Source organism: Oncorhynchus keta, chromosome 2, assembly GCF_023373465.1.
Source record: "Oncorhynchus keta strain PuntledgeMale-10-30-2019 chromosome 2, Oket_V2, whole genome shotgun sequence".
In the NCBI taxonomy this organism is placed as follows: Eukaryota; Metazoa; Chordata; class Actinopteri; order Salmoniformes; family Salmonidae; genus Oncorhynchus; species Oncorhynchus keta.
In genome coordinates this window covers 44,022,585-44,037,045 of record NC_068422.1, presented here as the reverse complement: position 1 = coordinate 44,037,045, position 14,461 = coordinate 44,022,585, and the positions used below count along the sequence as shown (strand labels likewise).

Sequence of the window (14,461 nt, the reverse complement as noted above, 5' to 3'; positions counted from 1 at the left end):
GTTTTTACAATATGTTTGTGTGTCAGATATCACATATCCCTAACTGCCATTGGTAATAGAATAGTGACCGTGTATGTGTCAGTGGAGGCTGGTGACTTAAAAAACAGGAGGATGGGAGACCCACGCTATAAGCTAGGACCGCATGGAGACGACAAAGCATGTTTCAAAAATTGCGAAAGACTCATTATTTTAACCTAAAGCATTTAATAAAGACATTTATAGTACCATATTATGGGGAATAGGAATGAGAGGGCTACTTACATTTAGTTGGGAAGGGATCACAGCAGTGATTGTATGAGGATATGAGGCATGAGTTGAGGTGTTCAGAGGTGTGATTTCAGTGCAGGACAGGGTTTGAGGTGACCAAAAGTACGTGTACACCTGCTTGTAAAACATCTCATTCCAAAATCATTGGCATTAATATGGAGTTGGTCCCCCCTTGCTGCTATAACAACCTGCACTCTTCTGGGAAGGCTTTCCACTAGATGTTGGAACATTGCTGCGGGGACTTGCTTCCATTCAGCCATAAGAGCATTAGTGAGGTTGGGCACTTATGTTGGGTGATTAAGCCTGGCTCGCAGTCAGTGTTCCAATTCATCTCGAAGGTGTTCAATGGGTTTGAGGTCAGGACTTTGTGCAGGCCAGTCAAGTTCTTCCACACCGATCTCAACAAACCGTCTAAAATGCAATTGTATGCTGTAGCGTTAAGATTTCCCTTCATTGGAACTAAGGGGTCTAGCCCAAACCATGAAAAACAGCCCCAGACCACTATTCCTCTACCAAAACTTTACAGTTGGCACTATGCAATCGGGCAGGTAGCGTTCTCCTGGCATCCGCCAAACCCAGATTCGTCCGCCAGACTGCCAGATGGTAAAGCGTGATTCATCACTCCAGAGAACACGTTTCCACTGCTCCAGGGTCCAATAGAGACGTGCTTTACACCCCTCTAGCCGACGCTTGATATTGCGCATGGTGATCTTAGGCTTGTGTGCGGCTGCTCGGCCATGGAAACCCATTTCATGACGCTCCCGTTATTGTGCTGACATTGCTTCCAGAGGCAGTTTGAAACTTGGTAATGAGTGTTGCAACCAAGGACAGAAGATTTTTACACGCTACGCGCTTCAGCGCTCAGCAGTTCCATTCTGTTAGCTTGAGTCGTTGTTGCGGCTGAATCGATGTTGCTTCTAGATGTTTCCACTTCCCCATAACAGCACTTACAGTTGACCGGAGAAGCTCTAGCATGGCTGTGTGCTCGATTTTATACACTCGTCAGCAATGGGTGTGGAAATAGCACTAATCCACTAATTTGAAGGGGTGTCCACATACGTTTGTGTATATAGTGATAGGTTACAAAAGCTATGGGACATTTTTATTTATTTTAAGTTTTATACTAGACCGAATAGCCTATTCGGGGTAAGAAGCAGGCTTGCTCTTGCCAATTGCTGAATGTAAAACAGGCCTACAGCAGCATAGAAAATGCATGTAAGGGAAAGTTGAGAGAAAGTGCATTGTTGTGATAACGTTGTACCGATGCATTGCAAATAGTTGCACAGGACATACAGAGATGAGTACAGTGAAAAAGAAGACCCAAAGGAATTGACAAGCTTTAGAAAAATGGAAATCACTTAATAACCACTTAAGTAATGATGCAATGACATGCTGTGAAAGATGCAGGCTAAATGGCATTTTCTGCTTTTGAATTGTTACATTTATATAAGATTTACTATATTATTTTTCATTAAGCCTAGATGTACATGCATCCTACTGCATTGAAGTATTAGTTGCAGTTGTCACGACGACAATGAACACTGAAAGCACTGAATGGTCACTCTGAACCAGTATCTGTGTGTTACATGCTGACTAGACGGGGGCCGCGCATGCGTCCGTGTGCAGCATCCACACCAGTCGCAATCAGGACATGCAGGTTGAAATATCAAAACGAACTCTGAACCAACTATATTAATTTCGGGACAGGTCGAAACACATTAAACATTCATGAACATTTAGCTAGATAGCTTGCTGTTGCTAGCTAATTTGTCCTGGGATATAAACATTGGGTTGTTCTTTTACCTGAAATGCACAAAGTCCTTTTTTTCTGTGTCTTTGTAGAATTTTTACCCGTTGAGTCAACACAAAATCATGTGTTCTCTACTCCGACTATTAATCTACAGATAAAGGGGAAACCTAGTTAGTTTCTAGTAATCCCTTATTCTTCTGTGGACTTTATATGGCGGTTGGCAACCACTACCATCTGGACTGGAGTGTGGACCTCAGTACATATTTCAATCACCTACGTGGGTATATGCTCCTAAAAACCAATGAGGAAATGGCAGAGGTGGGACTTGCAGCACGCCATGCATCAAAAATAGAACCAAATTATATTTTAGTGCCTGGCCACGCATACGCGCACGAGTAGTTTGGATGAAATGATTGAATAACATGTATGTGTACATGCTCGCAACGTGTTAGAGACCTCGTGAACATCTTGTGCGACCACCTTATAGGCAGAGACAAGTAGGATGCATTGATCAGTGGGTTGACAGGTGCAGGACTCTAAAAGGATAAACGTTCCTCTAGTGTGGATGCTCACCAAAGTTATGTAGCTTATAGTTGTTCATTATAGTTATTGTTACAGTTATTGGCTAGCTGGATGGCCTGGGCCTTAAAGATCTCAACCACAACACGACTAACGTTATTATCATAACAGAACTAGCCTACTAGTAGGTCTGTCTAGCTAACGATAGTGAGCTTGAATTAAATAAATATAAAATGACACTTATACACTTGTTTACATCACTTTTATACTTTATAAACTGGACTCTTTCAAATATTTAATCTGGCAAGTTTGCCACCAGCACGCTGCAGTAGGGAGGTGAAGTGGAAGTCGAATCCATAATTTCCATTGTTTGGCTGTGCACATAGCACATACAGTAGGATCTGAGGGTCCATGCTGAATCTTTTTAGCCTCAAAAGGAGGAAGGGGCATTGCCGTGACCTCTTCACGACTGTGTTGATGTGTGTAGACCATGATAGCTCCTTAGTGATGTGGACAAAGAGGAACTTGAAGCTCTGGACCTGTTCCACAACAGCCCCGTCGATGTGGATGGGGGCGTGCTCAGCCCTCCGTTTCCCGAAGTCCACGATCAGCTCCTTTGCCTTGCTGATGATGTGGAAGAGGTTGTTGTCCTGGCACCACACTGCCAGGTCTCTGACCTCCCCCCTGTAGGCTGTCTAGTCGTCGGTGATCAGGCCTACCACTGTTGTGTCGTGTGTAAACAATGATTGTATTGGAGTCATGTGTGGCCACGCAGTTGTGTGTAAACAGGGAGTACAGGAGGGAACTAAGCATGCACCCCTGAGCGGCCCCCGTGTTGAGGGTCACCGTGGTAAATGTGTTGTTGCCTACCCTGACCACCTGGGGGCGGTCTGTCAGGAAGTCCAGGATCCATTGCAGAGGGAGGTGTTTCATCTCAGGGTCCGTATTTTAGTGATGAGCTTGGAAGGTACAATGGTGTTGAACGCTGAACTGTAGTCAATGAACAGCATTCTCACATAAGTGTTTGTACAGGTGGGAAAGGGCAGTGTGGAGTGCAATAGAGATTGTGTCGTCTGTGGATCTGTTGGGGCGAAGTGGAGTGGGTCCAGAGTGTCTGGGATGATGGCGTTGATGTGAGCCATCACCAGCCTTTCAAAGCATTTCATGGCTACATATGCGAGTGCTATGGGGTGATAGTCATTTAGACACGTTACCTTGGTGTTTTTGAGCAGAGGGACTATGGCATTTTGCTTGAATCATGTAGGCATTACAGACAGTCAGAGAGAGGTTGAAAATGTCAGTGAAGACACTGGTCAGCGAGTACATGTCCTGGTAATCCGTCTGGCTCTGTGGCCTTGTGAATGTTAACCTGTTTAACTTTTTACTGCAATGGGCTAAATCAGGGTCACACAGAGTATTTATTGGTCGTCTTAAACTAATCTATTTTGAAACAAACGAAAACACCTCAGACATATGGTTATGGGCTTTAAAAAAAGAAGAGACCTGTACCGGATATAGAGTTGAAATATATTACATTTTGAGTTTACATCCCAATAATACACTTCATATACATCTCAGAAGACTGAAATATAACAAAACCGTTTCGCATTGAAACACCGGACATCAGCAGCTTTTTTGAGAGAATGTTTATTAATTTTGAAATTATGAAATATATTAATAATGTTTCACCCATGAGGCCACTAATTTGACTGTAGAAAATGGCTTCGGAGACTGTGATCACACAGTAGTCCGGAAAAGCTGGTGCTCTAATGCATTTCAGATAGAGCATAAACCAGCATTGGCCGACCCCTACCGCATTAGAAGTTCAAATCGGATATAGAAAGTGTAGGCTCTATCGATGATAGAAATAATGACATTCTAATGCATGTTGTCGTGTGAATTTGGATTGGGGGGGGGAGGGGTTATGGCCTATCAGTCTAATCAAAGTGTAGACAATAGAACATCACGCATTTGAGTGTTTGAGTGTATAAAGTCGGCTGTGGCATCGTTACCTTGTCATGGACACTGCATCCAATGGCAGTGTCTGCGATATGGTAACGCAAGGAGCTGCTTGTGATGGCTCTAACACGGCTACATCAACTGATATGTGGATGTCGGCTAGCGCGGATCTGATAGAATCTAGTGCCTTGGTGGGGTCAAACCTCTGAATACTGTAATACTGCAGCTCCAACCCAGATGAAAGGCTTTTCAGAGTGAGTGAACAAGGGCAAATGCACCAAAGGGGGACAGTTAATGAACAGTGAGATCGAATCTCTGTCAATAATTGTATCATCATTTTATAACAATATGTTGTAAAGACATTTCCTGGAGTGACTTTCAGTTGATCCGTAACATCCTGTCTGTAATGAGGTGCCAGATTAGTTTAGGAGTCATGCGATTGGCTCACACAAATCCAGGGTTGCATTCCAAGCCAAAATATGGTTTAATTAACCCCCTAAAGTCTATTAACGGACCGGTGTGTCAATGTAAGAAACATTATAACAGATCCCATCAAAATCCATCAGTTTAAGTGAGATAGCTGTTTTTTTGCATGGGCTGCGTCTCAATCCACCACATTCTCCTCTGTCGCCCTTCCGCAATCTGATGTGGAAAATGACAGAGCTAGAGCGCTGTTTGTCAGCCCAGAAGACATCCCGAAAATCTGTATTCGCGCAAAAACGTCTGTAGCATCTGAGCGGTTTGGCCTAATAATATGACCACTCCATTGAAAGGGGAGACTCTCACAGATATGGTGGTGTTCGCCATTTTGTTCTACGATCCCAACAAGCCCTACAGGACTCGTCTGAAGTTGGTAACGCCCAAAACATTCGGGCTACAAACTAAAGGTAACCCATACAAATTAATGGAAAGTTGGAAATAGTTTTGTGCCAAAAAGAAAAAGGGGTTAAATATTTTTCTGAGTTGTATTATATCTCCTAGATATAGGACATACACTTCAAAACCGTATTACTTACGATTTATTTTCTTTTTCTATTTTATGAATGTGTTCTTTAACACTTTCCTATGGGCTATAGTAGTAAAGGCCAAATTCAATATTTTAGAAAGGCCAACGGCTTAGCATTTAGATTTGTGGCAGATTAGAGAGAAATCCTTTCTGATGGAAATTAGGACTTAGTTCTTGCCTAGTCTTATTGCATTACAGTAAAGACAGATTGGTGAAGCTGTTTTCAAGTGTGTTACTGTTTGATTAGGTGTTTCTCAGGTAGAGGCACTGAATATTAGGTACCATTGGTGAGATTAACGTGTATTGATGTTAGGAGTTGAGCATGTGATAGAATTAAAAGTCTCAATAATAACTAAATAATAATACAGAATCATAATGTATACCAGTAAGTAATATGCTATTCATTAATCTACATTTTGATAATATGATCTGTGTGTTCTATTGTCTGATATCTGATCTGAGTTTGATTGGTTATACCTAGGAATTCATATAGGGGCACATGGGGCTTCCCAGGTCACTCATTACAAGTGACTTGAAGCCGAAGCTACATATCTGTGTGATTTATTTCTATACTTCAGGATTATAACACATAAGTACTAGTGAGGTGAGATTTTTTTTTTAACTTGATGTTGACTCTTAGTGACCTCTACTGTGTTAGACAACCATTCACACTGTTCTGCCTTTAGAGCCCAAAATATCCTCCGCGCATTCAGAACATTGTCAAACATGTGGAAGGGAACAGAGAGTAGGCTTGCCGCTTGACTTGACCTTGCCCTGATGTGTTAGTTACCTTCTCAAAAATGCCAGAGTCGTTGCTCTTCATCTTGGAGTTGAAGCTGGAGGAGCTGTAAGGCTTGAGGGCTGGTAGCTCGGTTGTGTCCTTGCTGATATCACAGGACAACTGGCGGCTAGCCGGCCTGGAGCCCATACTGGAGAGGTCAGCCTCTGTATCTGTCCAGCCCTGGGAGAAGGACCATTACATAACCGTCAGATAGACACCTGGACAGACAGACAAAGACACATACATGTATCAGGACATATTTATCCGTACCGATTCGCTGTCGGAGGCGGAGGAGAGGCGGGACTTGACGGTGCTGGTGCGGCGTAAGCGATCGCTGATGTCGGAGGTCTGGCTGGTGACAGTGGAGCGTCTGGTGGACATGAAGCTGCTGTCGGTGGAGCGCAGGTCACGTCTACGTACACACAGCAACACACCCAGACATGGGATGTACTTGGCTATGGCCATCCTGAAGACAGAATGGAGCGGGGAAAATAAGGAGGTGTACCCACATGAAAAAATACTACAGTTTACTATCGAATACCACAGTACTTAGTATCCCTCGATCATGTGTAGTACTTTTATTATAGAATGTCAGTTTCCCAACCCTGGTCCGCAAGTACCCCCAACAGTACACATTTTTGTTGTAGCCCTTGACAAACACACCTCCTTAAGCTCATTGAGGGCTTGATGAGTAATTGACAAGTTGAATCAGGTGTCCTTGTCCATGGTTGCAATAAAACAAATGTGCTGTTGGGGGTACTCGACGACCGGGGTTTGGAAACACTCCTGTAGAATACTACAGTAAATACTACTGTATTATCCACACAAAAAACACTGTAGTAAATTCTACAGTAATGGCCGCAAAAACAGTACACTTTTTAAATGATAGTAAATACTGCAATATTGCATTTGCAAATATCACAATTTATGCCAACCATAAGTGAGAAACTTACATGCCAATATGAGGTATTGTAGGTAGACACAGTATGTACATGAAGGTAAAGTGACGAGGCATCAGGATTAGGGCTGTTGCGGTGACCATATTACTGCCACACCTGCAGTCATGAGTCATGACCGCAGTAAAATACCACGTGACAGATGAGTCACTGTAATCTCCTCTTATGCACTCTGGACATGCTTTTTTAGTGCCCAACTTGCTGACTACCATCAGGTCCTAATGGGCTGGAACTCAGTTTTCTATTGTCCCTCTAACCACTCTGACATCAATGCAAATGCCGTCGAAAATCACATCAAACACACATCAACAAAACAGTAGGCCTACAGTACTTTTAAAACTCACCTCACTGAAGGCTAATCAATTTGAAGAAAGAACTTCAACAGCAGGTTGAAACTGAGTGTAAAACATATCGTTTCAAAGCCTAACAACGAAATGGACAGTGCTTTCTAAGATGATGATTCATTTAAAACAACCATATGCATATTAGAGTTTATGCACATGATCAGGATAGATATTAATAAGAGTAAAATAAAGAACAGCGCAGCAGCAGCAAATGATGAGTGTAAAAATGTGTGTGTAATATGAGTGTTTGTCTTGTGTCGGTCTAAGTGTGTGTGTTATGTGTGGGCATATGTAACGTATGTGTGTGGGTTTTGTGTGGGAGTGTCAATGTAGTGTGTGTGAGTGTGTATGGTTTGTATATATAGTCTAGTGAGTGTGACTAGGGTCAGTGACTAGCCAGGGGCCTGATGTATCATGTCAGAGGAAATTATGACTAACACTGAAAACCTCTGGACATTCAGTACTACAGTGGCCTTCCATTCTAACCCCCTCTCACCGGCGGTGTATTCATGTTACCTGATGAAATTGCTATACAATATAATCTTGTTGCCATCTGATGCACAGTCAAATGTCATTAAAAAATCAACACAGCAAAGCTCTCCCTCTCTGCCATGCCCAAATTGTATTGCTGCTGATGATATCTGGAAATTTGCATGTACACCCTGGCCTGTCTACTGTTGCTAGACCCAATTCGGACTTGTTCTCAGATTTCGAGCTTCACACATTCCTGCCCTCGGAAAACCTTGGGTTTTCTTCAAGTTAACACTAGACGCTTATTACCTGAAATGGATCAATTGAAAGTCTGGGTTCACAGCTCCAATCCAGATGTGTTGGTCATTACTGAGACATGATTAAGAATGAGTGTTCTAAAACACTGATTTGAATATTTCTGGTTATAACCTTCTTCTGCAAGACAGATCTTCCAAATGTGGTGGAGTGGCAATCTTTACCAAGGAACACCTTCAGTGCTTGGTTGTCTCCACCAAGTCTGTCCCCAAACAATCTGATTTGCTGGTTTTAAGCATTCATCTTTCAAATAGCTCTTTGTTGACTGTTGCTTGGTGTTCAAATCAAATCAAATTGTATTGGTCACATACACATGATTAGCAGATGTTATTGCTCTGACTTATTTTCTACATTGTAGAATAATAGTGAAGACATCAAAACCATGAAATAACACATATGGAATCATGTAGTAACCAAAAAAGTGTTAAACAACTCAAAATATATTGTATATTTGAGATTCGTCAAATAGCCACCCTTTGCCTTGATGACAGCTTTGCACACTCTTGGCATTCTCTCAACCAGCTTCACCTGGAATGCTTTTCCAACAGTCTTTAAGGAGTTCCCACATAGCATAGCTGAGCACTTGTTGGCTGCTTTTCCTTCACCCCGCTGTCCAACTCATCCTAAACCATCTCAATTTTGTTGAGGTCAGGTGATTGTGGAGGCCAGGTCATCTGATGCAGCACTCCATCACTCCCCTTCTTGGTAAAATAGCCCTTACACAGCCTGGAGGTGTATTGGGTCATTGTCTTGTTGAAAAACAAATGATAGTCCCACTAAGCTCAAACCAGATGGGATGGTGTATTGCTGCAGAATGCTGTGGTAGCCATGCTGGTTAAGTGTGCCTGAATTCTAAATAAATCACTGACAGTGTCACCAGCAAAGCACTTCTACACAATAACACCTCCTCCTCCATGCTTTACGGTGGGGAAATACACATGCAGAGATCATCCGGTTACCCACACCGCATCTCACAAAGACATGGCGGTTGGAACCAAAAATCTCCAATTTGGACTCCAGACCAAAAGACAAATTTCCACCGGTCTAATGTCCATTGCTCGTGTTTCTTGGCCGCCAGCAAGTCTCTTTTTCTTATTGGTGTCCTTTAGTAGTGGTTTCTTTGCAGCAATTCAACCATGAAAGCCTGATTCACACAGTCTCCTCTGAACAGTTGATGTTGAGATATGTCTGTTACTTGAACTCTGTGAAGCATTTCTTTGGGCTGCAATTTCTGAGGCTGGTAGTTCTAATGAACTGAGTCTTCCATTACTATGGCGGTCCTCATGAGAGCCAGTTTCATCATCACGCTTGATGGATTTTGCGACTGCACTTGAAGAAACTTTCAAAGCTCTTGAAATATTCCGTATTGACTGACCTTAGTAATGATGGACTTTCGTTTCTCTTTGCTTATTTGAACTGTTCTTGCCATAATGTGGATTTAGTATTTTACCAAATAGGGCTATCTTCTGTATGCCCCCCTACATTGTCACAACACAACTGATTGGCTCAAATGCATTAAAGGAGGAAATAAATTCCACAAATTAACAAGTCACACCTGTTAATTGAAATGCATTCCAGGTGACTACCTCATAAAGCTGGTTGAGAGAATGCCAGCTGTCATCAAGGCAAAGGGAGGCTATTTGAAGAATCTCAAATCTATTGATTGATTTGTTTAATTAAGACTTTTTTTCATATGATTCCATATGTGTTATTTCATCATTTCGATGTCTTCACTATTATTCTACAATGTAGAAAATAGTTAAAAAAAAGAAGAAAACCCTTTGAATGAGTAGTTTTTCTAAACCTTTTGACCGGTAGTGTACATCCAACACATAAGCAATAATTTACCTTGAGCAGTGAACCTAAATTACTAAAAACCAAAAAGTACACAGTGGTAAAGAATCTAGGTCCCCTATATATTCATTTAGAATCCTTCCTGTGTGGTGAGAATATTATAATGATGTCCAGTTGAGTTAATATCCAGGTTTCTGAGTGATTGTAGAGTGGAGAGTTTAGTCTGATCGCTAGCTTGCAGGGGTTATACCCTTCCTGTCTCTCAGATTTGATAGATTCTCATGGGATGGAATGGTTTACTGGGGTAGTATCACATTGGTGTAATAAAAAAATGGAAAAATAGCTCTTTGACTTTTGTTGCTCAATGGAATTCCCAAATGGGGTTCGGCTGCGTAAGAAGATTTGACTCATAATGCAACTAATAGGTTTGATCTTTAATCTTTGTGGCAGCAAGACTGCGGTACCTGTACTTGGGGTGGGTGATGGCATAGATGATGGGGTTGTGAATGGCTGAAGCCTTGGCGATCACAGCAGGAACTGAGTTCATGTATGGGGTCAGAAAATCTGCATACCTACAGGAGACATGGAGAAGACAGGAAGAGAAGGTTGGTAAGCTGTGAGGCAGAATAATACAATATATAAAGTACCTGAATGGTCAAGGTTTGAAAATGTCGCTGCGGCATTGTAGTATTTGTATAGAAAGAAGTGATTTTATAAGTGGGTGTATACAGATTTAATTTTCTACAGCATGAAAACACTCCTGCAGCAATAGGAAATTATTAATTATAATCCACATAATAATTTACAACACATTTTTAGAGGTTACTACATTTTTCATAATGGAAAATCAAGTCAGAAATTTCAAAGTGGAAATACTTCAGAAGCCTTTTTAAACCTCAAATACACTACAAGTTGTACATTTCCTGTGTCTTTGCACTGTGACAGGGGAGCTCACGGACATACAGACAGTATACAGATGTTGGATCTTAATTTCATCACCATGTTGCAGGAGAACTTTCCTGCAACACATTACATTTTTACCCTGAAGTGCATTTGAGGTTTAAAAAAGCTTCTGAAGTTTGTAATTTCCTCTTTGATATTCTGACTTGATTTTCCCTTACGAAAAATGTAGTAATCCTTACAAAAATATTTATTAATTATAATCTACATAATAATTCACATTTCCTATTGCTGCAGGATTGTTTTCATGCTGTATAAAACGGCCTCAAATTCAGGTCCTACGTTTCGGTGGAGCAAGAGCTCTGGTCGGCCGATATTCAAGATGACAAAATCCTAGGGTTGGATTTCCTCAGTCAAGTGGGAGCATGCCGAGATGTTGGAATGCTTAAACCCCAGATGAAAGACTCCGTTATGGGACTGCAGAGCAGTGGAAAAAGGCAACGGCAGCCGCAGGTGACTCGGCAGGAATTTGTAGCAGACGGCCCCACAAAGATCCTTCCCCAGATGAGAAGGAGCAGCTAAAGAGGTTGTGTGTGCCCCAGCAGGTGACCAGTTGCACGATGTACGTACCTTCGGAAGCTACCCAACAAGCTGTGTGGGAACTAGGGAAGAGGTGTTTGGAAGGGCTGGAGTCTAAGCAGTGCGATAAGGTGGAAGCACTGCTTGCAGAGTTGGATGTCTTTGCACCACGAGACAAAGAATGCCAGAGAACCAGTCTAGTCCACCACTCTATCGATACTGGCAACAATCCGTTTGCGGCCCCATCACGTGCCACTGGCGAAAAGAGAGATAGCGAAGCAGAAGATCCGGGAGATGGCTGAGACAAGGTTCATCAAGCCATCCAACAGCCCTTGGGCAGCCCCTGTAGTTCTTGTCATTGAAGAAGGACGGCTCATGGTGCTTCTGTGCAGACTACAGGCAGTTGAACCATGTGACCAGGAAGGATTCCTATCCCCTCCCGGCCCCTGAAGCCAGGCTGAAGACCACCTTCTCAATTGGACAAGGACTGTGGCAGTTCACCGTGATGCCCTTCGGGCTCTGCAACGCTGCACCAACCTTCGAGCGTCTTACGGAGCAAGTGCCGGTCACAATCCCCTGCAACAGGTGTGTGGTCTACCTGAACAACCTCCTTGTGCATGCCGTATGGATCTCTGGCAAATCTGAGTGAGGAACTACTTTCCATTCGGCACGCAATATTCAAGCTCCACCCCAAGAAGTGTTATCGGGGCAGACTGAGTTGCAACTGATCCAGCCAAGTTGGTGGCAGTTCAGCACTGGCCGAACCATTAGGATCTCTCTGAGTTAAGAAGCTGTGTTGGCCTAGCTTCTTACAACCAGAGGTTCATCAAGGACTTTGCAACAGTAGCCAGCCCTCTACACCGCATTACAAACAAGGATCAGCGGTCCGACTGGCATGATGACTGCGTGGCAGTATTCGTAAACTGCGTCAGGCCCTTTTCAATTCTCCAGTTCTGGCATACCCCAAACCCCAGCACCCATTTATTGTGGACACAGATGCCCGCAATGTGGGCAATGGGGTCATTCTTTTGCTGGCCGGATGGGGAACGGGTGGTGGCCTTCTACAGTCAAAGCCTCAACCATACCGAGCGCAACAACTGTGTCTCTCCCGACGAGAGTTGTTGGCTGTGGTCAATGCACCATAATTTCCGATCCTACCTCTACGGGACCCAGTTCCTCCTCTGTACGGACCATGCCTCACTCACCTGCCTCTTCAACTTCTGAGAAGTCGCCCGAAACCATGGCCTACTACTCCCAGTGGGACAACCTTGCCATTCACAAAGGGGTGTTGTTTTCGAAGATGAATGGAACAAACACACAACACAACTCTGTGGTGTGGCAGTTGCTGGTGCCTTATTCCATGTGTGCCCATGACCTCAGAGCTGTTCACTGGATCGGTGTGGGGAGGCCACTTCGGGTACACAAAGACCCTCTAACTCCTCCAAAGGAATGTCTCCTGGGCTGGCTGCCGCCAAGACACGGAACAGTATGTGCATGTCTATGACACCTGTATGCGCATATGCCCTGTTGCAGCAAAATCAGGTGGGGGGCTCCCATGGGGCAGGTTGGTGTGGAATCCTGGGTCCTTTTCCCGTGACAGAGTCAGGCAATCGATACGTACTTGTGTCCGTCAACTATTTTAGCAAGTGGCCAGAGGCCTACGCGCCCCCCGACCAGGGCACCACAACCACTGCCAAAAAACTGGCGGAGGAGATGTTCTGCCAGTTTGGAGCACCGCAAGAACTCCACAGTGATCTGGGATGGTATTTTGAAGCTAAGGTGTTGGCGATATGGACTTTGGTGATACAGCTGGCCACTCTCACCTTCAATGACCAGAAAGACTGGTACCGACATCTGCCATTGGTCTTGTGGGCCTATCGTTCAGCAGTGCAGGTGTTCACTGGATGCACCCCAGCAGTTCTGATGTTTGACTGAAAACTACGAACTCCAGTAGATTAGTCCTTTGGAAGACCTCCTGGAGTACCTCCACCACCTTCAGCAGCGCCTGGAAACAGCCCACGACTTTGCACGGCATCGCATGACAGAAGCAGGGGTAAAGCAGAAGAAGGTATACAACACCCTCTGTCGAGGTCAGCCTTTCCAGACTGCCCAAAAAGTGTGGGTATACAGCCCCCGGCGCAAGCGTGGTCTGAGCCCGAAACAAATGAGTCACTGGGAAGGCCCATGCATGGTTCCGGAGCGACTTTCTGACATGGTGTGTCGCAGCCAGCTTTGAACTCATGGACGAGTGATGGTCCTCTATCAGGATCGTCTGGCGCCTTACCAACCTCATGAAGTGGAAAGAGAGGGTGAGATGTTGGTTACTCCTCACAGCCCTGGACCATTGGACAACGCAGCGGTTTCCTCACCTGAGGGGCAAGGTCGGAATGGGACTCTGCGACGGCCACCAGGGTGCTGCTGCCGCAGGCTCCCGTCTCAAGGTCAGGATGGCAACCCCACGGCAATCACAACGCAGCCACTGAAGACCCTTTGTCCAGGTTTCAGGACTTTGTGTTGGATTTCGGGGTTGTCAGGGATGACTAACCCTTAGGAGGGGGAAATGTAGCAGCGGCAGCCTATTAGACTGCAGCTAGCGACAGGAACGAGCTGCAAAGAACTCTCCAACTGGACAGTTTTCTCTCCATCTCGTCATTCAGAGACCAATCATTAACACTCTTACTCTTACTGACATGTGATGTATTGTTGTCTCTATCTTCTTGCCCTTTGTGCTGTTGTCTGTGCCCAATAATGTTTGTACCATGTTTTGTGCTGCTATAATGTTGTGCTGCTGCCATGTTCTGTTGCTACCACGCTGTGTTG

The 14,461-nt window shown here is 44.1% G+C and overlaps 1 protein-coding gene across 1 annotated transcript in view; it reads right to left on the bottom strand.

Moving 5' to 3' along the window:
* LOC118400931 (melanopsin-A-like) overlaps positions 1 to 14,461 on the bottom strand; it is a 64,349-nt gene that overhangs the window by 9,548 nt on the left and 40,340 nt on the right. The window contains exons 7-9 of the mRNA XM_035797967.2: positions 10,627 to 10,734; positions 6,553 to 6,748; positions 6,292 to 6,462 (exon numbers count right to left, since the gene is read on the bottom strand). Coding sequence (XP_035653860.1) covers positions 6,292 to 6,462; positions 6,553 to 6,748; positions 10,627 to 10,734 — 475 coding nt within the window. The remainder of the gene's footprint in view (positions 1 to 6,291; positions 6,463 to 6,552; positions 6,749 to 10,626; positions 10,735 to 14,461) is intronic.